At 36.4% G+C, this 26,577-nt stretch overlaps 1 protein-coding gene across 4 annotated transcripts in view; it reads left to right on the top strand.

Moving 5' to 3' along the window:
* The window catches only part of Kiaa1328 (KIAA1328 ortholog), a 266,616-nt gene that overhangs the window by 208,254 nt on the left and 31,785 nt on the right, over positions 1-26,577 (top strand). For all 4 annotated transcript variants that reach the window (XR_004514763.1, XM_033757356.1, XM_033757355.1 and 1 more), the window contains one exon: positions 10,191-10,299. Coding sequence is in view for 3 of the 4 variants with exons in the window: in XM_033757356.1 (XP_033613247.1) it covers positions 10,191-10,299 (109 nt within the window). In the remaining variant the exon portion in view is untranslated. The remainder of the gene's footprint in view (positions 1-10,190; positions 10,300-26,577) is intronic.

Below are 26,577 nucleotides of genomic sequence, written 5' to 3'. Positions count from 1 at the left end.
AGCTGAGAGCATTTTTTCCTGTTATGCTGATGGACTAGCCAAGACTGAGGACACTGAGCACACATTCCAGAAATTATAAATGTTAGACCTCAGAGCCTGGCATTGTTCTTTCCTAATGGCTCCAAAGCCATTCCAAAGCACTCTGCTACATTTGGAACTATCTTCAGTTTGTTCCTCTTTCATGGCTCTCTATAGTCCTATAAATCTTTGAGAGAGACTGATCCTAGAGTAATTTGGATTTAGCTGGTTGTATTGATCATGCCCCAAATTTTGTCTTTGAAGTTTTCTTTTTCAGGTTATATAATCTTATATAGCAACTTTCACTGGCTGAGCACCTCTGAATGGTTCCAAACGCTTTCATTTCATTTTATTTATTTATTTATTTATTTAGGTACTGGGGATTGAACTCGGGTTATTTTATTTATTTTTTACTGAAAGGGGATTATTGTAGACTCAAGTGAAATGAGGAATAATCTCTGAACCAAGTGGTTCCTATAAGTGAGCCTCTTCTTGTGATGTGAGCACTCTTCATGGCCTACAGTAGATTAATATATATGACATAATTAATAGGTAAATTGGGATGTCCCAAGTACAGAAATCATTTCTGTCTTACCTCTAAGTAGCATTTATTTGTTTTTCCTTTATTAGTACCATCATCATCATCGCTATTATATATTTAATTATAAGAAAAAGTACCACAGTGTATTACTTCTGAATCGCAGAAGTATAAAATAAAAGATTTATTAAACTTGATGCCTTTTTCAACAGCACCCAGAAGACAAGCATAATAATAGAGAGCTATACATAAGCCCAGGAATACAGAATAATTTATCCTGTCCAGTCACTTAAAAAAAAAAGAATTCAAATGTAAGAGTTGAATTTGCTATCGTTAAGAGTTGACATTGCTTTGTATGGAATATTGTCATTTAAACTAGTCTCTGTATTTCCCATTCTCTACAATGGAAAGAAATAACTTAAAATACATATTTATTAGGTATGTTTTATATCTTATTTCACTAGAATGTAAACTTCCTATGATTACTGTTGTATCACCTGCTCCTAAAATATTGCTTAATACATGTTAGTTGTTCCTTATATGTGTTGAATGAATTAACATAGGATTATATATATATATTGATTTTCTTTGTATGTCCTTGTCTCATTTTCCCAAAATAAGGACCTAATCAGTTAGACCTTTTGACCTCACTGCCTACAGTGATTTAGTGATTTAAGCAAAATATATGCTTATCCCCTCAAAGTCCTTATGGTGATTGATTGCTAGTGTCAAAGAAAAAGCAGTAGAGTGGGGTCTTAATTACCTCTTTCAAGTCCCTATCTCAAAATACAATCACATCCTAAAGAATACTGGGGGTTAGGACTTTTAACACATAAATGCAGGTGGGGGCACAATTTTAGTTTATGTATATGCCTATTTCTCATATCTAATTAGATCACCTGTCTATATTGTAGAATAAAATGTTACAAATAGATTTCTATGCCTTGTTCCTGATCTCATAGAGTGGACAGAGAGCCATCCATACATCAAGTATGATTTTTTGTTAGAGCTTTTTCATAAATAACACTTTATCTTGTGATATGTCTCTCCTAGTTTGCTGAAAGTCTTAAAGGCATGTTGAGATCTTTTTTCTGTATCTATTAAGATGATATTTTTTTCTTTTGCTAGCTTGATTGTAACAATTGGGAGGTATTGTGTACAGTGTCTCTTTTTTTGTAATCAACTTCTCAGGTTTTAATATCAGAATTATTTTCATGTCTTAAATGAGTCAGAAACTTGTCAGCTAAAATTTTGGACCAGGTAACTCCAGGTGCTTGTTCCTCCCCAGAAACATTGAAAACTGCCAAAAACTATCAGAATCAACCTTATCAGAACTCTAGAAGATAGTGAAAGATTTACAGAAGGCAAACATATATTTAAGCTAGGAGAAAGGCCCCTGAAAGATGGTGGAAGAGCTTTGTGGAGTTTTGACGACCTCATCCGAACCCCTACCTAGCGTAGAAGCAGTCTTGAAGATGGCATCCTGAGGTGGAGGTAAGAGTCCAAGACTTTAGAGGAATCAAAGGTCAGTTTTGATTTCCTAAAGGGCTTACACAAGAGCCTGCTTTTGTTTTGTCTGACTCTGAACTTTCCCAGGGCAGAGAGGCAATTAAATTTAGGACATTTCTAGAAAACACTGAAAGCCAAAAAAAAAAAAAAAAAACCACTATCATTTTGACTAAAAAAATTAGCAGCAAGGCAAAGAATAGTTGCATCCAAAGACAAAAAGCTAAATAACCTAGATGAAATGGACAAATTCCTAGAAGCACACAAACTACCAAAGCTGACTCCAGAATAAATAGAAAATCCAAATAGGCCTATAAGAAAGAGTTTCAATCATTAATTAGAATCCCTCCCACAAAAGACAAGCTCAGGATAGATAGCTTCACTGGGGAGTTCTATCAAGTCTTTGAAAAGATTAACACAGCCCCTTCTCAGACTCTTCCATAAAATAGAAGAGGAAAAAATACATCCTAACTCATTTTAAGAGGCACTACTAAAGCCAGGCAAAGACTAAACAAAAAAACTATATGCCAACATTGCTTATGAGTATGGATCAAAGTATTTTCAAGAAAATAGTAGGAAAAATGAGTTCAACAACACATTTAAAAGGATTATTTATATACATCATGACCGAAAGAGATTTAGTTCAGGAATACAAAGCTGGTTCAACATACAAAAATCAGTCAGTATAATTCAACACATTAATAGGTGGAAAAAAAACCACATGATAATTACAGTTGATGCCAAAGAAGCATTTAGTAAAATCAAACATTCTTTCATAATAAAAACAATGAGTGGAGTTAGAAGAGAATTTTCTCAACATTATGAAGAGCATATATATAAAACTTACAGCTAACATCATCATATTCAATTGTGAAAGATTGAAATTTTCCCGAGTTTAAGAACAAGTGTTCCTATTTTTGCCACTTCTGTTCAATATTGTACTAGATGTTCTAAAAGCAACAGACAAAAAAAGAAGTAAAACACATCCTAATTGGAAAAGAAATAAAACTATCTCCCTTGGCAGATCATATAGATATATAGAAAATCCTAGTGCATGCACAAAAACTTACTAGAGGTAATGAAGGAATTTAGCTAGTTTTCAGGATAAAATTCAACACAAATCATTTGTGTTCTTATACACTAATAATTAGTTACCAGAAAAGGAAATTAAGGAAACTGTTTTTTAGTTTATAATAATATCGAAACATAAAAATACCTAGGAAATAATATTAAAGATACAAAACTCATATACTGAAAAGTATAAACATTTCTGAATAAAGTTAAAGAATACATAAATGGAAAGACATTCTGTGTTCATGGATTTAAAGATTTATGATTATTAAAATGGAGCTAGTTCACAGATCAACCTACAAATTCAATCCTTATCAAAATTCCAATGATTGAGTTAAAGAAATGGAAAAGCTAATCTTAAAATTCATACAACTTTGCAAGGGTCCCTGGCTAACCAATACAATCTTGGAAAAGAAAAATAAAGTTAGAAGACTCACACCTTCTGACTTCAAAACTTACTATAAATGTACTGTAATCAATATTATGTGGTGCTCTCATATGGATAGATGTATACCACATATGATCAGCAAATATATGAGCATTTAAATTTTTTTAACATTTATTACAGTAAAAGACAAATTGCCATTAATCCCCCTCTCTTCAAACACACTTATGCTATCATTCTTGCTGCTTTCTGAAGCAGCTCTGGAGTCTTCCTTTCTGTCTCTGGTTGCACTGGCATGGCTACCTCCATATCCTGAATCAATTCAAAATTTTTACCCTTCGTGGTCATTTTGGCTTTGAGGAAGAGCCAGAAATCACACGATGTCAGATCTGATGAATAAGGTAGATAAGGACACATAATAATGTTTTTATTTAACAGAAATTGCCATAAATGTTTTGAATTGATTCAGGACATCAAGATGGCCATGAACTCTAGACATTCATGAAAGAGGCTTCCAGAATGTTTCAGAGAGTGGCAAGAATTGTGGGATAAATGTGTTATAAGTTAGAGGGAGTATGCTACCAGGGACTAATGGCAATGTGTTCTTTAATAATTTTTTTAAATGTTTAGTCTAAACATTAACTGCATAGATCAATGAAATACAAATAATCAGAGCATCGGCAATGACTGTCTGCTAGTCAGAGTATATATTCACACAATCAGTTTGGGATTATTTATAAAAACCAAAGAATAAATGCCCTATATCTCAGTAATTCTAAATTTACATAGTAAAGACAATCTCATACACAAATGATTACATTGCAGATATGTTCATTACAGCTAAAATCAGTTAGGTAGGCTAAGGTTTAGTATAAGTGGACGGAAAAAAAAAATCAGTGTTTAAAGAACAAGAAGTATTTTTCTTTCTTTAACAGTCCATTTTGAGCGTTCAACTTGACAATAGTTCTGCTTTAACAAATGATGGTTCTGCCATTTGCTGTGCCTTCCAAGATCATCTCGAACATTGCAACAATAGAGGTCCACAAACTTGGATCATGAGGAAATCTGGTCAGTTACCTGTTGTTGTAAATACAGTTTTATTGGAACACAGCTGTGTAGCTATGCCCTTTTGTTTACATATTGTCTGTATGTGCTTTCAAGCACAACAACAGAGTTGAATAGGTATGACAGCAGCCATATGGCCCACAAAGCCCAATGTATTTATTTTCTGACCCTGCAGAGGAAACTGTTAGTCCTGTCATTATAACAGATCAATAAGAAGGGAGAAAAGTATGAAAGAGTACATTTGGAAGGTTCTAATAAGATGGACCTGGAGTAGCATACACAGTGTCCACTTGTTTTCCACCTGACTACACATAATTATAAGGAGGACTGACTGCGAAACACAGCTGTACATTTGGAGAGATGAAAAAAAAAGTGCATTTTGGTGGGGAACTAGCAGTTTCTGTTATACACGCATTCTTCATAATAATTCCAAACCAGAATTATACCAGTCATCAATAGCAGAATAGATTTTTTAAAAAATCAGTGCAGAATGAATGTAGCTGTACTCTATACCTAAAATGCACCAATAAACTCAATGAGAAAAAAAAATCAGTGTAGAAAATGCAGTAGTATATAGCAAAGAAAACAAACTATGGCTACATAAAGATCAATACAGGTAAACTTTACAGACACAGTATTGAGCAAAAGAAGTCTTAAAAGACATTTTATATTTACCTAGTACTGAAGTGCATACGTGTAATTCCTGAGAGTTTAACACATTCTCACCAGTTTGAACCACTGGTGGTACATGCATGAGTATCACATTGGGTGGTTTTTACCTCTGGTGGTAGAAGTGGTGCAGTCATACATGGGATAGGCATGCATGTACCACTGGTAGTTCAAGCCACCCAGCAACAAGATAGACTCATTATGGCCCCGTCGTGAACATGTTAAGCCCAGTCTGAGCAATTGAGCAACTTAACTAGACTCTTGTCTCAAAATTTAAAAAGAAACATTTTTTTTTTAAGAGATGTAAGCTCAATGTGAAGGCCCTGTGTTCAATCCCCAGTACTGAAAAAAAAAATTATATGTGTATATTTATAAAATGTAAAAGAATCAAGAGTAAATCACATTTTTAATCAAATATATAGCTGTCAGGAGTGGTGGTGCATGCCTGTAATCCCACTACTCTTGCCGGAGATTTACAAGTTTGAGCCCAGCCTGGATAATTCAGTGGTGCAACTTAGCAAGACCTGTGTCAGAGCATAATAAATAATTGAGGGCTGGACACATAGCTCAATGTAAGGCTCTGGGTTCAATCTCCAGTGTTGAAAACTATATATATATATATATATTTCTAAATATTAGGATGGAAATACAGAATAGTGCCTGGCTCCTGGAGGCAAGAACAGGTAAGATGTGACTAGGGAGGCGTGCTTCACACATTCCTGAATTATACCATAAATTATAAAAGTCCCTGGAATCTATTAAAATTCCTTCCTTGATGGGTACGGTAGTGTATCCCTGTAATCCCAATATTTGGGAGGCTAAGGCAGGAGGATCACTACAAGTTGGAGGCCAGCCTGGACTACATAGCAAATTCAAGGCCAACCCAAACTATATAGCAAGACCCTGTCTCAAAAAGCCAAAATAAAACAAAATAAAGTTCCTTCCTTAAATTACCCTCATCAAAGTAAGGCATTGTGACACATACCTATAATCCCAGCACTTGGGAGACTGAGGTTGGAGGATTGCATGAGTTCAAGGCCAGCCAGAACTACATAGGGATATCTCAGAAAAACAAAATGGATGGATGGATGGATAGATAGATAGACAGACACACACACGCACAGACACACAGTTAGCTCCCATCAAATGTCAGTTGTCCTTCAGTGGTCTGCATCGCAAGTGCAGGACCTGAGTTTGATCCCCGGTACCAAAAAAAAAAAAAAAAAAAAAGGTCAGTTGTCTTAACCAACTTTGAAAAGAAGTATCAAAACAGGAAAAAGTAAGATAAATGTTCAGATCTTCTGTGATAGTGACTGTGGTCTTACTTCATTGGACTAAGAAACAGCCTAGTCCATTAGTAGAACACCCTTCTGGGTATGTTTGGATGGGACAAAGAGGCATGACCTTGAGTACTATTCCTTTCTGGGATTGCTTTGTTCTGTTATCCCTTCCTGCACCTGCCTTGTGCTTGTTGACTATGGTCTGAATCATCCCCAAACCATGAGCCAAATTAAACTGGAAAAAACAAGACAAAGCAGAGACCAACAGTCTCAAAGGGCAGGGACAAGAGGAAAAAATGAGAACCAAGACCTGTGATGTAAAGGTACAAGATCCCAATAATGAATGTAACTGTACTGTATACCTAAAATGTACCAATAAACTCAATGAGAAAAATAAATAAATAAATAAATAATAAAATTTTTTTAAAAAAAGCTTGACAGAGACTGACAGTCTCAAGGCTAATGTCTCACAGCTTGCCTCACCTGCTAAACGTATGAAGGTCACTGTGCCCGAAAGATGAACTTCTAAGACAACATCTACCTGTACCTCCCTGTGTCTTAAAGATAAACTGAAAAAGCACCCATATGCCCCTATCCCTGTGCTAAGTCCTGCTTCTGTATCATTCGGCTTGCTTGCCCACCCTGTCTAAAGAACAAGATAAAAATGAAAATAAACTTAGAATCAAGGCTCAGACTCTGGAAGCTGACTTCTACTGGGCTCGCTAGGGAATAAATCTGCCTTTTCCCTTCAATTCTCTGAATGTTGCTCTCTTCCTTGGTTTGCCTGCCCTCTGAGTGCCATAACAAAACCATTTCTCCTTTAGGTTGTGAGTGTTGGGTATTGTGTCCAGCAGTGGAAAATTGACTGATCTAGCACTGGAAAGTTATTTATTTTCTTCACTACCAAACATTTCTTTCTCTCACCTGAGCCTCAAATGTTTCCCCTAGATCACCTAGGATTCTGCCCAGACAGTGACACTAGTAGTGGACTTCTGTATCTTCCTCCATTTTGTCCATTCCACTGTGTTCTAAGCCACAGATCAATCCCTGTAAAGACTAGTTTGGCTTTTTTTCTTGTTGTTGCTGTTTTATTTTTGAGAGCATAATGGTTAAAAATCTGTGATACATTTTAAACTCAGCTTTTTCCTTACTGTGTGATGTTTAACATGCTGCTTAATCTTTTACAGTTTTCACTTCCTTTCCTATAAGATGAAGACAATAATGTAAAGTCTGTTCATGGATTAATGAGATAATACATTTAAAGTCATTAGCAATGTGTAAGGACATACTGATACTCAATAAATATTTCTGAATAAATTGAATAGTTAGCCTTAAGGATTTTAATTGAATGCTCTTGCTAATGTGTCTGATTCAAATTCTGTGCTTATTTTTTCCTATTAAAATTCTACCTCCTATATCAAAACTTCCTAATCCTATGGCAGATGTAATCTCTCCCACTTCTTAACTCCTCATATTTTTCATATTATTATAACAGAATAGTGTAACGATGAAAACTCTCCATTGATTTCCTAAACATGGATGCTGAGTGCATTACTTACTAACTTTTGACCCTTGCCAGGTCACATAAATTCCCTGTCTTTTATTTTCCTTATCTGTAAGTTTGATATAAAAATATTATTTGTAGCAAAGGATATGAGGATAAAATTAATTTGGAGAAGTGGTGTTCACATTATACCAATGGAAACTGTTAAGATGGATGGATGAGTGGGTGGATGGACACTGTGGTACCTTGGTACTCATTGGTAATTTGTTCTGGGAGGTGCAATGGATACCAAAAACAATGAGTACCAAACAAATTTTTTTGGCTGTTGAGGGTAGCAAGTCATGAGGCAATCAACACCAGCAAGTTCTACCTTGCACATCACGTACCAAACAAATGAAAAGTACAGGGCAAAGTTTTCATTTCAAGATGTTTGAAGTACCAAATTCAGTGAGTTTCAGAACAGTCAAGTACCAAGGTATGGAAAAGGTCTGGAATAGTGCCTGACATGTCCTGAGCATACTATATGTGTTTGCAATTATTATTACTTTATACTGCCTGGAGCTGTGTTTCTTTACAGAACTGTTAAGAGTATCTCATTTCCTCACTCTCACACCTGTCTTCCCTTCCTCTATAAACAAAGTTTAGTTTAATCAGTCCCATCATAAGTACTCAATAGATATTTATTGACTGACCGCACTCTAAAGTCTCATGGAGTTATGTCTAATATGAGTATGTACTGGCTTGGATGGAGGGTCCCACAGGTACTTGAATACAGAGACAACTGATTTGTACAATTAGGCAAATGGTCTTTTACATCTATGCAATATTAGGGAATAGTTGATATTAAGAGTATAACTTTTGAATAACAAATGCCAAGGGCAATAGGTTTTATTGTTCTTGTATTTTGTGTTTTATTATTGTTGTCTGTTTCTGTAAAGGAGATTTAACTCATTGAGCTCTCAACCACTGGGCTGTTGGCCCAGCCCTTTTTGCGATATTGAAGATTAAACCCAGGGCCTTTACACTGAGCTACATCCATTTTTTTATTTTGTTTTGAGATAGGGTCTTCCTAAATTGCATGATGGCCTCAAACTTGTGATCCTTCTGCCTCAGCATCCTGAGTAGCTGGAATTCTAGGCATGTACCAGTGTACCTGGTCATGATGACCATTTTGATACTAATCCCTGGTGATATAAGACTTTTCTAGCCCTTATTTTCTCTGGTCACACCAAAACTGTTGGCATTTGCACAGTTAATATACCATCTTGGCATTTTTAGATCTGCTATTCCCAACACTCCAAAGATATCTTTGTGTAATGTGAATATTTGTTCCTTAAAGAAAGATTGGATCCTCTCAAATAACTTTGTGGGCACCAGTTCTCCAAGAACTAGAAGAAAACCAAATGAGATTCTTACGGTCCTTCAAGACAAAGACAAGGATATGTTGTGTTGTTTGAAAAATATTTAATAGAAAATCAAGCAAAAAATCTGTAAATATCATCTTTTTATGCAGCATTTTGGAAGAAATAAGTAATTTTCAAGTACATTTTGCTTGTTAGGAGGAGCAGGGTCTAAATCAGCCAATATACTGATTTGGAATCTGATTTGAAATCTTGATGCTATGTAAGATAAACTATTGTTTAGGAGTCTGCCTGGAACTGTAGAGTAAGTAGTTAGTTGAGCATCTTTTTCAGTTAAGACCTAATTAGAGTTCTTTAAAAGAAAATGTCAAGATTTATATCTACTGTGAAAACTTCTTAAAAGGATTATTTTGCAGATACAAAGTGCTAGAATTTTCTATTTTGTCAAGAAGAAAGATCTTACCATCGTCAAAGGAAAGAAAATAAAACAACCTACTTTCTGGGACATTTTTAACATAAACCCAAATCATCAGGAATATGACAGACTATTTGGTTTATAAACAAAATCTCTAGTTAATTATTGCACAAATGTACTTAAAACACATACACACACATATATATAAGGCAATGCTAACTGTTTACCAAACCAAAACCACTTACTGAATTTTTTATCTGTCATTTTTCCATTTTAGGGGATGAAAAAATGGCCTGTCTGAATTTGGAGGATATCTATAGTGGACTTTTTATTTCCTCTTACTGAGTGCCCAAATTATTTCCTTTACTGTTTATCCAGGGACAGTGCCAGAAGTCAGAAAAGATGCATCTACATCACCTATTCCAGTAGGAAGCCAAAAGAAGCTCATAACCAAGGCCTCATCATCATTCCAATACAGCACCCCCCGGTAAGCTGTCAGGATACTTGATTTACTATTCTCCATATAAGAGCATTTTCTGAGATGTTTTATTAAAATAAGAATCGGAAAAATACTGACAATTCTTACTGAAAAGAAAGTTTCTTATCTTGAGGCATATAAATTTGGCCAGGTTAAACCACATGGAGTTCTTTCTCTCTATATGTACTTGCTTAATTGATCATGACAGTTGGCAAGGATTTCCATTAAACCTCACAGCTGATGCTACCTTTCATCAGAAAGTCTGCCTAATTTATCTTGAAATGGTTATGCATTTGAATTGTAAGTTTAACTAAATAAATTAATTTTGAAAACTTATAGTGGCTTTTGTACTAATGTACATCAGGTTACTTATAGCAAAGATATTAGAAAGGTTAATCATTTGATCAGCCATTTCTAGAGTCAAGAAAAGAAATGCATAATTTAAAATTTCTCATAGTCCAGTAAGCCAACTCTATATTACACATTAAAGGCTCAATATATAAATATCAGTACCAAAAGAGTTCGGTTTATGTTTCTTTGAGGATGTGATTAGTTTGGGACACTTGAAGTTCCTAGCATCTTATCAAATGAATATAGGTTTTAAGACTTAATTTGTAGTTAACTCAGAGTCCACTAGACTTGGAAAGTAAAAATGCTTACAGTGTTGGTCTCAAGGCTGATAATTTCCAAAGTACTATATACTGTGAAACGTGTTCTTTTGGTAGTCATTTCAAAAGGAGAGAAGCCTTAACACTTGTAAAGACTCTTCTAGTGTCATTTCCAAGTTCAATAGAAATACTGTCCCACAGAAGCCAAGCCTAGAAATCACTAAGAACCAGTGTGCATTGAAATCATGTCTCTTATTGACAAGCCTTTAATTCTGGAGCCAGAAGGGTAAGCATCATGGAGAACTTGAGAACAGAGGATAGTCTGCAGCTAATTAAGTACTCTACTCTGAGCCCAGCGGTGAGCTGAGTCCCTTAATACATTATGACTTAATCTTCATAATTTAATGAGATGGGACTACTATCACCCCGATTTTAAAAGCTAGGAAACTAAAGCTCAAAGCAATTGAATGACTTATCTAAGGTTACCTAGCAGACTCCAAAGCCATAATCTTAAACAATTTAATAATAATAACAATAATAATAATAATGACAACCTCCCTGTTGTAGTCATCAACCACAATCAAAAGGAAATTAAACTAGTTTGCTATTTACTTTGTTTGTTGTTCTTTCCTTTTTAATGCTAGCATTGTTGACATTTGCCAAAGACCTACAATGAGTTGTGATTCTGATTTTCTTTTCTTTTTTTTTGGTTTCATTTGATTTTTGTTTTGTTTTGTTTCTGAGACAGGCTCTCACTCTGTAGTTTAGGCTGGCCTTGAACTCACCACGTAGCCCAGGTTGGCTTCAAACTCACAACAATCCTACTGCCTCAGCCTCCTGAGGACTGGGATTATAGGCATATACCACCACACCCAAGACATGATTCTGAAATATTGATGGTACTCCTTTTGGACTGTTTAACATTGTGGTTGAAAGTTGTGCTCAGAGAGTGTCCATCTGGCTTACACTGAGGGATTTGTTTGGAGGAGTTAGAGGCAAAAATGGGCAATGATCTGGATTTTTCAATCTCAGTGAATTTTCCTATTGTTGAATATTAAAATGAGATCTTTAATATCACTGTAATATGTTTCTAGTGGTTGCATTTCAGTTTAGAGAGAAGCATGAAAAGGAATAAAATGTTTCTCCATAGGGTTTTTGTAAAACATCCTCAGGGCAAATTTTCTGAATGGACCGTGTCACTTTGTAGAATTTATTTATTTATTTATTTATTTTGGGTTTGTTTCTTTTCTTTTTTTTTTTTTTTTGAGACAGGGTCTCACTATGTAGTTGAGACTGACCTGGAACTCACTGTGTAGCCCAGGCTGGTCTCGAACTCACAGCGATCCTTCTGCCTCAGCCTCCCCAGTGCTGGGATTATAGGCATGTACCACCACACCCGGCCGGGTTTTGTCTTGTATTAAGAGTTTTCATGCACCTAAATAATAACCAAAAACAAAAAAAACCAAAAAAACCAACAACAACAAAAAACAAAACAAGAGAAAACCCTATGGTTCTTTCTTTTAACAGATCTTTGAAGGTACTAAAAAAGAACATGAGGAAGACTTTCTCCTTTGTACCATAAATTCTAAGAATAAGACTTGCAAAGGAAAATAAGGGTATGGTAGTTCAGATTCCAATGAGATACAGGTTTTCCTTTGTTCTCTGAAAACACCTAGAAGTGTCCCATATCATTCTCTGTACAGGTGAAAAAATTGACATGGCAAAGTCATCTTTCTCATTTGCAGTATAGGTTGTTAATTGTTCCCTCTGTTGCGTGTCAATATAATGTGAAAATTTCATTCCCCATTCAAGATGGAAAAAGTTGTGGCTGAAAATGTTAACATTTGCATTTTTATTTGTTGATTTATTTAAAGGACAGCATTTCCTACAGCAATCCATCACTTGGTGACACCCCAAATATGAATAATGTATTGTAGACTTGCAGTTACAATGTGTTATAAGTGCTAGAGACAGTAAAGGAATGTTAACTATGTTGCAAATGTAATATTTATCGACTCAAAAAGTTTATTGTTTTCAAAGTTCAATAATACTGAACATAGGACATTAATATCACTTATCCTAGGTTTAGCTAGTCACCTTTCTATGTACAAATATTAATCTACAGTATCTCAGGCTACCAAAATAAATATGTAATTTACAGCACAAGCAAAGAGGGCATTACACTCTTCTGTGCTGAAGGCTGCTACTGGCAGTGCTTCTTCCTCTCCAGTTTACTTCCAGCTTCCAGTGCTAACCATTCACTCCTGAGCTGTCAGCACAGACCACTCCATCTGGAGAGAGTTTGGAGGCACTTTTCCCCCTGTCATTCTGAACATCTGGTGGCCCTGAAAGAAAGCTGAATATAGACCTTTGCTGACATGAGACTAAGTCAGAGTTTACCAATTATACTTGGTTATCTGGTCTCCAGTGTGATGCCAGAATTGGGCAGGTTACCATGTGCTTCTCAAATGAATGTGTTAAAAGCACAAGTATTTCTGATTGTTAACCCTTTTGTGTCTTCCACAATTAGTCGTGTCCATTGTCAACTATAAAGAATATAGAAATATCTAACACCCAAAGCAAAAGAAGTAATGTTAATTAGCAGCCATCAGCTGTAATTGTCATCGACATTAAGATGCAGAATTATGTATTTCTTCGTTATAAATAACCTTTCTAATTGTACTTGATGTATGCCATTTTAATCAAAAAGTATACTTGGAACAGACAGATATTTGCATTAATGTAGCTTTGGATCTTCAAATCTTTTATTTCAAATTGGACTGGGAAATAAGGTCTATTACAACTATATCCTTTCTCTGCTGTTATATTTTTATATTCACATATGTAGATCTGGTACATTTTATATTAAAATGAAGTTAGTATCTTCTGGGATTGTTCAGAGCAACAGAAATCTTGACACTTTTTCAAATACTAATCCAGTTTCTATTTCTCAGTCTTATGACAACATAATGATGATTGTTCCAAACTGATAAGCAGAGGCATACATGAGGACGGAGGCAACAGGATTAACTTCTCAGTCCCTCAAATGAAAGATTGCTAAGGCCTCTTTTCTTAGCTCTTCTGTGACTCAGAGGAAGAGGTTTAGCTGTTATTCTTCTACCCCCTAGTTTTTCTGTAAGACGTGAAGAGAGAAAGCAGATGTCTCCAAATCATGCCCAACTGGTGAATTTTTGAAACTGAAATTAGTCTCTATCTAGGAAGTACTGTTTGCTTTTGTAGCTTTTTTTATTCTTCAGAAAGAATAGGTTGGGGTTTTTTGTTTTGTTTTTTACCACAACACAAATGTTTTTTGTTTTGTTTCAAGCTATTAGATAGAGTAGACTTTGTGAAGTTTGTTTTTCTTGATGGGGATAGGAAAGAGTTGATTATATGGTCTGAAGGACTTAATAGCTTATTTGGAGTGTTTTAAATAGTTTAATTTGTTCTTTTTAAACATCTTGGTTTTTTTAAACTGGCAAACCATATGCTTAATGTGTTCTGAACATTTTGCTATAAATTTACACCTTGATGAGTGTTTTATAGTGCAGTCACCACACACAGCCATACTCAGAGCAACTGTCTGTGCACAGCTGACTAGAGAGGGGCTTATGAGATACTTTGCTCAATGAGGCTGAGATGCAGGGACCAGGCCCAGAAGCACTGGAAACCTGGGACCACTCTCTGCTGAGCCCAGCTGGGAAGAAATCTCTCTGTTTTGAAGACAGTATTTTTATTTAAGTAACTTCACATGAAAACCATTGACTGCTGCTGCAGATATGATGGCATAGTTTTTTAAATGCTACCCAGGACATGGTAGGTGCATACCTATCTATAGCACTCAGGCCACTGAGGTGAGAGGATCTCTGCAAAGCCAGGCTGGACTACATAGTAAACCCAGACTCAAAAAAGCAATTAATAAAATGCTGGAACAGTGATGGCATTTGAGTACTTGACTGTACTACAAAGAGGAACAAATATTTGTGCATTTGAGTTTCTTTGTTCTTTCTGGGTGATAACACCATGGCTACAGCCAGGGGTCAGTTCAGGCAACATCTATAGTTTCCCACACCACGGTGCCATTAACCATTTAGATCTTCAGAAGGGAAAATCTTATAAACCTACTCTTCCTGTTTGTAACAATGATCTATCTCAGCGACAGAATTCTGGATTAGCAGCTGCTGGAGGATTTAAAACCTACTTAAGCAACATATTTTTGTTATACTAATATCAGAAAAAATACTAAAAATTTTAACTATTATTCACAATTCTTAGCATGATACATTGGAACCGATAAAATGCTTTTAACATTCATACCGTCATTTACCAATTGTACCAGAATCCTGTGAGATAAGTAGTAATAATATCCCACTTAACAATGGGGAAATGAGGAAAGACTGAGAAGGACTAACCAAAGTCAGAGTAAGGAAACAGAAACGACCTGAATACAGCTGTTATAATCCCAAAGTTCATTTTTTTTGTTTTCTTTTGTTCTGTTTTTGTTTTTATTCTTCTGCATCACCTAAAATTGGTATTTGCTGTTGAAGTATAGGCACTAAGCTGATAATATTCTGTTAAGGGTAAAAAAACAAACTTATTTTAAGTATTAGCATTTGTTTTTTTAACTGTAGGAAGAAACTGAGTCACACAGAGAAGAGGCCATGTTATGGTTCATTATATATAACAGCCAAATTGCAATACTTTCTTGCATTTGTGCCCAAAATCCTAACTATAATAAAATCTTTAAGTTAAACTTTCTTTTTTCACCTATGTATTTATACAAACATTATTAAGCACTCAACTAGATTCTCTCACATATTCAACTGAGGAAATTATCATGTGCTATTTTCCCACTTATAGAGAGGAATAAACTGAAATAGTTCAAACTTTCTGGCAGGGATCTGTGGTAGATATAAATAAGAGCCCCAATTTCCCCTATGTAATAGTATGAATGATCACAATGTATAATTATACTGTTATATGCCAGCTCTTATGTTGGGCACCAACATATTCATATAAATTATATATAGTAAAAAAATTTTAACAACTATTAAAGTTTAATTTCAAAATATTACACAGAATTTCTTCTCAGACTTTTCATAATGGTTTTCTTAAAATATGAGGTACCAAGCCAAGAACTATCACTTTAGCTTTATCTACCTTTAGAATACCAGTTATCACACTAAACACCTAGTAGCACTTATAACTTTCCCATTTTGAGCATGTTGTAAATACTTAATAAAACAAAACCTAGTGAAATAATACATATAAATTAATGACACTGAAAAGAAGTAATATGAATACCTCAGAAAAGAATACATTATGGCTTGTATCTAGATCATATGTGGGCCTTTTGGACGAGGCTGGACCTAGGATGTGTGCTTCTGGGATGAAGGATGTGATCCTAGAACTGATTCATGGAGCCATGCTAGGATTAAGTCTGCCCCACCCTGGATGTGAGTGTCACCTGCCCTAAGGGTGGGTATCCTGGATAAGATATAAGAGAGAAAGAGCTTGCTACTTGCTGCTTGCTGCCTCACTGCTTTGCTGCCTACTACCTACCAAGAACTGTTTCTCCTCTGTGATGCCCCTCTGCTGTACCACTCTGCTTTGGAGCCAGCTACCAATGGACTGAAACCTCTACAAACTGTGAGCCAAAATAAACCTTTCCACCTGTAACTTTGGCTATTTTTTCGCAGCAACAAGTAACTAAAACAATTCATTGAATATGTAAAATAAAATGTGAAGTTATAAATTATAAGTCTGTCTTTCACTTTTAACTAGGTGGGTGAAAAGCTTATACCTTTGAAGAGTTGTTATCTAATCAAGTTGATAACTTGGAATTCCCTGCCAGCAACTACATCATGACCAAGACTACTTAAATGACTAGAAATTCTTATGTGATTGATGAAAAAAATACTGCTTTTCGTTAGATCATGATGTGCTGATACTGAAATTCAGCTATTTTATTAATCCCATCTTTATATATTTTCCAAATGTTCAACAGCAATGATATACCACTAACATAATTTATATAAACAAGAGGAACATATTTGTAGGGGAGAAACCCATTTCAAAATTTTACATTTAGTTGTTCTAAGGGGATACAAAAGTGCTAACATTACCCTTGCCTTGTAAGTCATAATATCCTATTCTCTGTCAACCCAATAGTGGGTGAGGATTATCCTTTCTTGGTGTGTCTACTGAATTTAGATTCTCTATGATTAGTGTTATCTGTTCACTGTTGCCAGTCCCTGCTATCGTTTCATAGTTTTTAGCAATCAATGTCATCAAATTCTCTTAACTTCAAGAAACTTTTTTAGCTGCTCTTACTATTCTAGGCACTATAATGGTTTTATAAAAATTATTTTTTGCATTTTGCTTAATTCAAACTTCACCAATATCAGAAAGAAAAGCTCCAAGAGGCAATTATAACAATTAAGAGCCCATGTATAATAATTATAACACCTAGGTTTATAGGCCTAGGTTTGGATGCTACCTATGTGATTTGAACAAATTATTTCATTTAATCTGTAAAGTCAGAATAATAACCTCTCCCTCACAGGCATGTTGTTATGATTAAGCAATATAGTGTGTGTAAAGTATTTAGCACTGTCCTGGTATATGGCTAATTGCCCCATAAATAATAATCATTGTTATAGAACTTCCCAAGTTAACACAGCAGTAAGAAACAGAGCGAGGATTTGTACTTTTGTCTTATGGTTCCATGTTAGCAAATATTTCTGATGTCTTGAGAAGTACCCTGCATTTTTTTTTCTTCTAAATAAAGGAGGATGGGGAGTAAAATTCTTAGCTAGATGATAGTTAAGATTTAAGGTTGAAAGGGCCAGGGATATAGTTCAGTGGCACTATGCCTGACTCAGAAGCACAACATCCTGAGTTTGATCCCCCATTAAAAAAAAAAGAAAAAGATTTAAGGTTGTATTCCTCGGACATCTATTTTCAAATTCACTTGTGGTTTGCTGAAATTATTGATGAAGGACTTTTCCTTATAATTAGCCTGTTAAAAAATTCTGAAAGTATTAAATTCCCTTCAAACAGTGATTCTAAAATCAGCACATTGGAATTGCTTAGGAATTCTTGCAAAAAAAATACCTATTTGTAGGCCTCACCCTTGATTAATTGAGTTAGAATTTAGGAATGGGTTCCAGTGTATTGTATTTTGGATTCTCCAAATTAACTCTGAAGTACTTGGTCCAGAGGCACACATTTGGAAACCTCTTCTCTGGAGCTGCACATCTCACTGACCCTCCAGCAGGCCAACGTTTTCCCTTTGTTATTTCTACCTCCAGCAAAACTCCACAGCTACTCCTTTCCATTAGCAATTTTCTTTAGGCAGTGTCATCCATCCTATCCCAAAGGGATCATCAGAATATATTAATAAGCCTGCAGTGAAAAAAACAGAAGAACTCCATACATGAGTCTTAAGTTGTTATAATTGTGAATTAATCACCAAGGCCTATTATTGATGACATTCTGCTCTTTGAATAGATGATGTGGAATATGGCTACATGTGGCCACAGAAAAGTCAGAGCAGCAAAAGAAAAACTATATTTCAAAGAGAGAACTCTGAAAATTAGCAAAGAAATTATAGGAACTGTAATCGGCACAGACAGAAAGCCAGCTTAAAAAGAACAGAGCAATTTACACCTTCAACCCTGGCTCCCCAGCCTGAGCAGGAATCCCAAAACTGGCAAACAATTAGCAGAAAAATGTCAGTCATAGCAGCACATCAGCAACAGGCCATAGCATATCAGCAGTTCTAACTGCAGAAGACTTTCACACAGTACTTACAAGCTTTAAATTTAGTCCAGGAGACGGATTGTTTTAAGTGACTTTACTGCTCTGAAGAAGGTGCTCACTTTAGACCTCCCCAAACCCCCAGAACTCAAACTACAACAGTCATTGCTAGATGACATCATGACTTTAGGGCTGGCAGCCAGACCCGTGGCCCTACCAGAACCTTTGGGCTGGTTCACACCTCACTGAATAAAAACCACTCCCTCATCATCGTGAAACTTCAGGGACAAGTGCCATAGTTATAAGCCCAAGTACCCCCCTTGCTCACCCAAAAGGACTTAGGGAAGATCCCCTTCCCAGCCCATAATTTTGGGACTGAAGACACTTGTGAGAACCTGGCTTTATCTGCCCTATGTGCCAGGAGCCAGGAGAGCCCCTAACAGAGTCCCATAGCTTCAAGAATATGAATACCAGAGGCCTCAGCAGCCACCGACACCTGTCCTCACCAGGCAAGATCTAGGGAAGATCATCCCAGCCATCACCTCAGGACTGGAATTACTGATGAAGAAAGTCCCAGCATCACTCATGCTTATTTCTGGGTATTAGGAAAGGGCCCATCTGTGTTCTGAAACTCAAGGGCAGTAACTACCATGTCACAAGCCTTGTCCCTACTGAAGCTTTCCCCCTCGTGACCTAAAGACAAGACCACCCATGCTATGCAGCTCTAGGGCCATAGGTACCAAAGCCTCTAGCCCCAGCACCATCTATGCTCAACTCACAGGACCTAGTGAAGGTCTCCCCTATGTCCTACACCTCTAGGAGTATGGATACCACAAGCTCAGACGCTACTGCACATGCTCTTAATGACTTAGGGAACACATCTTCCATAGCTCACAGACTTCACATAACAGCAGCTAAAGCCAGAAGACGTGGTACTGGGCCGGGGATTTAGCTCAGTGGTGCCACTGCCTGCCTTGTAAGTGCAAGGTCCTGAGTTTGATCCCTGGTACCAAAACACAAAAAAACCTGGTACCACTTGTGGAATCTGTAGAAAGCATCTTCATGGTCCCAAAACTCCATGCAAGTGAGTAATGGTGCCACAAGCTCCAGTACCAACTGCAGTTGTTCCTTAGGACCCAGAAAAGGTCTCTCTCTCGTATGTATCATAACCTTGAGTCCACAGTTATCAGTTCCACAGACCCCAAGTACCACCTGTGATCGTCTTCCAGTGACCTGGAAAGGTCCCCTTCCCATCCTGTGGCTCTAGAACTGTGGCTGCTGATATCAGAAGCCTGTCATCACCTATGTTTCCTGAAAGGACCAGGGGGCAGACTTCTTCATATCCTGCACCACTGAGACTATCGCAGCTGCTGCCATATGCTCCAATGCCATCAGAGCTCTACTCTCTTGAGCTTGAAGAAACACAACTTGGGAAGCATACATCACTACAAAGTCATACAACTACTTTCATGAACTGCTGCACTAGACTCTTGAGACACGGACACTGCTGACATCAAACACAAAGGAATCATACAGAGACTACACTTTGAACTCCGCTTTAACCAAATCAAAGCACTTATCTAACTGGCATCCTATACCCTTTATATATGAAAAAAATCTTGTCCTACAAAAGCTACTCATACAATTGGAAGAAATGGATATTATACAAGATAAACAGACATCCATGTAAAAGTACAAGAAACATGACACCTCCAAAAGAAAATAATAACTCTTTGGAAATAGATCTCAATTTGAAGGAATTCTATGAAATGTCTAAAAAAGAATTCAATAATTTTCCTAAAGAAATTCATTGAGATAGAGGAGAATACAGATAACACAAAGAAATGTGGAAAAACATGCAGATATAAATAATAAATTCGCCAAAGAGAAATCATAAAAAAGTCAATCAGAAATCTTAGAATGAAAAACTTCAAAGAAATTAAAAATACTATAGAAAGATCCTACTGCAGATGAGAACACCAAAAAGATACCTGAATTTGAGAACATATATTTTGTCTCATTTCGTTTTGTTTTTTGTTGTATTTAGTTTTGGCAGTATTGTGTTTGAACCCAGGTCCTTTGCAGTTAGCTACATCCCCAGTCCCTTTTTTATTTTTTATTTTGAGACACTGTCTCATTAAATTTCTAAATTGCCCAAGCTGGGTTCAGATTGGTAGCTGAAGTAATTCAGTCAGACAAAAAAAGAAGGAAGGAGGAGAAAGAGGAGGAAGGATAAACACAAGAAGGAAGAGGAGGAGGAAAAGAAAAAAAACGAAGAAATCCTCTGAGACATATGGGAAGCAAGTAAAGCAAATAAATATTTTTATTATGGGAATTCCAAAAGAGGAAAGGCATGAAAAACATGTTTCACACACAAAAAAAGCCAAAGCAAAAAGCTCAAAGAACCTCAATTACATTTAACTAAAACAAATCATCACCAAGGTCTATTATAGAACATCAATGAAAGTACAAAACAGAGAATTCTACAAATGTAAAGTTCCAGGTAAAATGGCACAACAGAAGTATCCTTCAGATCTCTGCAAGTGAGATTTAGAGTTTGAAAGGAGATACTATATTCCAAAGAGAAAAAGAGAGGAAGACCTCCAGGAGCTCCAGGAAAGCTAAAGAGCATAAAGAAACAAAGGCAACTCTGAGGAAGATTAAGTAGTCTACAACACCAACCCTGCCCCTTGGCAGGGAGGGGACCTTAACTCTGAAAGCACAAGGTAAAACTGGAGAGTGCAAGCAGCCTCAGAGACACACTGGACTGCCAGTCCTAGAAACAGGAGAACTCCATGGGTTGTTTGCAAACCATAAATCCAGTGTAGGGATTTAATCTGAAACTAACTCCTGAATGACAGGTTATTTTGGGAGAAAAAAACCACTGTAGCACCTGCCATATTTTAGAGTGCTATGGCCAGGAGCCATCTTGAAAGGGAAATTTTTGTTTTGGATTGAGCTACTCTGAGCATTAAAAGTCATGGAACAACCTGCTACAGTGACGGGGAGGGACAGTCATGGAGAGAGGGAGGGTCAGTTGCAAACCCACTGAGAAGTTTAAGCAGAGGAGAGCTCAGGCTGTGGAGGATATAATGGTCAGCAGCACCTCCCTCTGGTGAGGAGCAAGACCTATCCAGTGTAGTTTTCAGAGAGGCTGGATCTAAAAGAACCGGACAAAGGCCGTCCTATTGCCCTTCCCTTCAGCCCAGAACTCAGAGGTCTAATGCATTCGGGGACACCCCTCTGTTAGATATTTGCCATGCCCTCCATTGCACAGACGGGGCCTCTGAAGCAAGTGGGGGACCTAACTGACCCACCTGCCACAAAGCTAATTGGAACTAGCAGTGACTCCAAGTGTGTAGAAAGAAATTACAACCATACAGGCTTCTGGGACGAGTACAAGCCTAAAGCTGCCAGCAAACCATTAACAGGCCAAGACTAGGCAGGAAACAAGACAGGGCTCAGCACCAACCTGTGTGGTGGGAGCAGATAGGAAATACAATAGGCCCCAGGTGTAATTTACTGCCCCCTTTCTAAACCTGGTGGATTCTAATAGTAGATACACTAAAAAGAAACTCCTCCCAACCTCAATTCTTTTATCTTCTCCCCCTGGATACAAATATTTTTGTGAAGATCAAAATATTTCTACCGAAGAACAAACTGCAGGTTCACATGGCACTGACTTTTATTCAAAGGATTTCATTGAGGGATTATAACACTGTATCATTACTTGCATGTTATCTTTTATATCAATATGAGCATTTTAATTTCACGCCCTGCAGACCACAGTCTTTTGTGTTCTCTCTGCTCCTGTTGTTGCATAAAGGGTAAATCCCTGTATCCCAACTCACTTTAGAAGGGAAAAAAAGTACAGTTGATCCATGTGAGATCTCCAAACAAGTAAAAATCTGCTGGCAAAAAGCTCTTGTTTGAGGAGAAATTTTTTTAAAAACTTATTTTCAGCTACTGTGGTTTTCTGTATGGGTGAGTAAAGGCCAAGGCTCAAAGAGAGGAGAAAACAACCTCTCTGCTAACATTTGTTACTGGTACCGTTTCATTAGCAGAGATTATCATGAATTTCTTGATTGAAACATGGGGTATCCTCAAGTGTTTGGGTATAAAAAGCCATCGGACTGGGGCCAAGATCTTTTTTAGCCAGTACTTGTTATAAAAAAAAAAAAATTAAATGTCTCCACACACAGCATTTGGAAGAAAGAAGGAAATACAGTAGCAAAAACTGTCAATATAAAAGTCTGGGATAGGTTAATGGCAAAGGCAGTGGAAACAAAATAGACCTTATTATTTGAATTAGATATTTGGCTAAAATGAATTTTTAAATGAAATAAAAACCCCATGTGCAGAAGTTTTTCATATCAGAAATCTAAGATCAGCGATACCACAGAATTAGAGCATAATACCATAAACTAAAATTAAATTCTAATAAATATATTAATGTAAGCTTTATAGACATTATGGCCTATAATAAGCTATTTCAAGTTTACTTTCTTGCCACTGTTTTCAGCCCATGGCCCCAAAGTCAGATTTAAACTGCTTAATAAAAATAATTAGCTATGACATGGGCAATCAGCATTCATCTCACAATATCAGCTGTGATCCCTAATTAAAGAACTGTGTGTAGAGGTTACAGAACATTCATTCAAGAATTAAACTCATTAGAAAATAAATAAATAAAAAATTTTAAATTAAAAAAAGAATTAAACTTGTTAGCTTAATTTGCTTTGAACTAATGCAGTGGTAGTAAAGATTTTGTAAAGCACTGTTTAAATTACCTATACATCTACCTCCTACAATATATACACTGTAATATCACTTAGTATTTTAGTATTTAGTATATTCCCTTCCAGTCCTTGTTTTATTTCACTTTATACACTTTATTTCTTTAAAGCTTTTCCTTTCTCTGCTTTGTTTTTGTTTTGCCAGGGTTTTTGTTGTTCTTCTTGTTGCTGTTGTTTTGTTTTTGCTTTGTTTTGTTTGATGCTAGGGATTGAGCCCAGGGCCTCACACATGCTAAGCATGTACTCTGACACTAAACCAACCATGGATAATTTTTTAAATTGTGAAATGAACAAGAATGTTCCCATTCTATTAATAAATAAGAAGTAGGTGGAAATTATATAAGCTAAATAAAATTGCCTAGACTGGCCCATTAGCAGGATTGATTTCTGGCATGATAATGTACATGTTTCTTCATAATTTATCTTAGGAATGCTACAGTGTGATAGTTTCCAATTAGATCTATAGAGAAATTTAATCTGAGGTAGAAATCACTGCCATAAAATGTCTATTGCAAAAATGACTTACCTCTACCTTGGAGAATATGTATTTAATATGTAAAAAAAAAAGTATCAATTCAAGCAATTAGAATGAACTTTATAGAGTTGTCTATTGCAAAAATGACTTACCTCTACCTTGGAGAATATGTATTTAATATGTAAAAAAAAAAAGTATCAATTCAAGCAATTAGAATGAACTTTATAGAGAAAAAAATGATTAAATGGAATCTTTCTGGTCAGGGGTAGTGTAATGTAAAAGACATTTCCTCGCGAATGATACTCAAATTTACTAGTTGCCAATCGCTTCTCGGCCTTTTGGCTAAGATCAAGTGACGTTTACTAGTTCCTATTCTACTTTGTTAGTTTCCAGAAGCAGAAGTGGCACTGACAAATCATAGTGCTTCACCCTTGTAGGCGTGGACATTTGAGCTAACAAAGAATACTATTCTCTTGCTCTGAGCCTCTTGTGAGACTCCAGAATAATGCTGGATTTTTATGTCAACACACTCGTTTATTTACTTTTTTTTTTCCCCCCCCTGAGACAGGGTCTCTGTAGTTTATGCCCGCCTTTCCAAATATGGAGACACATACCTGTAATTCCAGTACTCTGGGAGGCTAAGGCAAGAAGATTGCAAGTTCAAGTCCAGCCTGGGCAATTATAAAGACACTGTCTCAAAACAAAAAGTGCTGGTATGAAACTTCATGCAAAGGCCCTGGGTGCAATCCTAGTACCAAAGAGGAAGGAAAGAAACTTTCTTTATACATATATGTTTAAAAACTTCAATACATGCTGACTACCTATCCATTCACAAAGAGTACTCTTCTCAAAGTGACAAGCAAGCAGTACTTTAGACTCTTCTTTTAAACAGGTTTGCACTATTTTTTTATTCTCCCTCAATGATAAAATGAGTGTTATATGGAGTAACACTGAGTGCACTCTAATCATGTCTTTTGTGGTGCTCTGAGTCAGAGGAATTTTTGTTGAGAGTGTCCTGGTCACCAGAGAGCCAATCCAGCATGTTCTGCACTCACAGCAAGCACATCAGCAGTTTCGCCTGCAGTGTTCCAGTTTGCATTTAATAGGGGGGTTGAGCTAGTGCCTTTCCAGGATACACACTGTGTATTATTGACTCTATCCTCATCTCTAAATTTTATTTCAAGTACCAAATTGGAGCTCATGCACCCATGTACAAAATTAGGGACACAATCCCTGAGTCCATAATCCCGACCAACAAACCGTTTTAAGTAATGGCTCTTCTGGAACTATCTGTATTTAAAAGAAAGGGTTGAGCCCTTTATATAGTTTCTTCTTTCATGACTTTCCCTTCTTCCACACCTTTATCACCTCCTCTGTGACCAGAAGGAAGTGGGACATAATCTGCTGTGTTAAACTGGAAGAATCCCAGGTCTCTTCCCAAGAACTCTCATTTCAATTTATTCCCAACCAATTCTAATCTTCTAGCTTCAGCTCTTGCTCTGAGGGCAAGCAGAACATTTCAGTCTTCAGCCCAGTCTGTCCTCACTAAAGCAGCCATGAATAACTGGTTTTATTCACACCTAAAAATGGTAGCCTGTGACTCACACAAAGAGAAATTGTATGTGTGTAGAGGGAGTGTTCTTGTCTGTTAGGCTATTCTCATTAGTTTCATATTTAGTCCATTTATCCATATGCTTTTCTCTTTGAAAAGAAAATAATCATAAAACTATATAATTATTGAGTTTCAAACACTGCAGTGATAAATTATGTGCTATAGAATGTTCAATGATGTGTAACATAAAATGTAATGGATAAATATCCATAGTCCCTTGAACTTTAAGTGTACAATTATAAAAAGAATTATCTCACATCATTTTGGCCTGATCAGATTTCCAAGACGAGCACTTTTTCCTTTTGGTGTTGGTTTCTGCATTATGTTCTCCAGCAGTCAGCTTACTGCTTTTCTCTCTGTAGCCTAGCAGGTTACATCCTTTGACTGCAATCTTCCCAGCAATGAAGGTTAGATCTATATATTTCATGTGTTGTGCACCTCCCAGACACACTAAATTAGGCCTTAATTCATGATTACTGGGAAGTTACAGTTCTTTAGAAAACACTTTATACTAAATTGTCATTACCTCATATCATAATTTCACAAAATGATTAAGATGCTAGAAAATAAAATATGTTGTTTTCCAGTACCTGAAAATACAGCCAAAGGGAGCAGAGGTGATGTTTTTTAAATATGTGTATGGCCCCTGCTATAATGACAAGAAGGAAAGAACTTTCTTAAATAATTCAATATTTTAATTGCACAAATTATCAGATTTTCCCAAATTTGCTTTCTATATAAAAATTCTAAATTCTGAGATGAAGTATATTGTTTGCATAGTGATAGTCTTTTATCAAAACTCCCCCAAAACAACAAAAAGCCAAGAGCTGGCATCTCGTCAGCTTTGTTGGGAATTGTTGAAGAGGATAATATAGCTTTCAGAAGGTTCTTTCTGTTAATGATAGTAATGTAAAGACTTAACTTGGGACTGATAGCCAAGAGCAATAATACAGATCTATAGTTCTCTCATCCAAAACTCTTGAAGCCAAATATATTTCAAAATTCACTCTTTAAAAAATGCAGCATGGTACATGTACT

The sequence above is a fragment of the Fukomys damarensis genome, unplaced genomic scaffold (genome assembly GCF_012274545.1).
Source record: "Fukomys damarensis isolate Sample0158 unplaced genomic scaffold, DMR_v1.0_HiC HiC_scaffold_30, whole genome shotgun sequence".
In the NCBI taxonomy this organism is placed as follows: Eukaryota; Metazoa; Chordata; class Mammalia; order Rodentia; family Bathyergidae; genus Fukomys; species Fukomys damarensis.
Note: the sequence above shows the minus strand (reverse complement) of the source record. Positions and strands in the feature narration are given on the sequence as shown.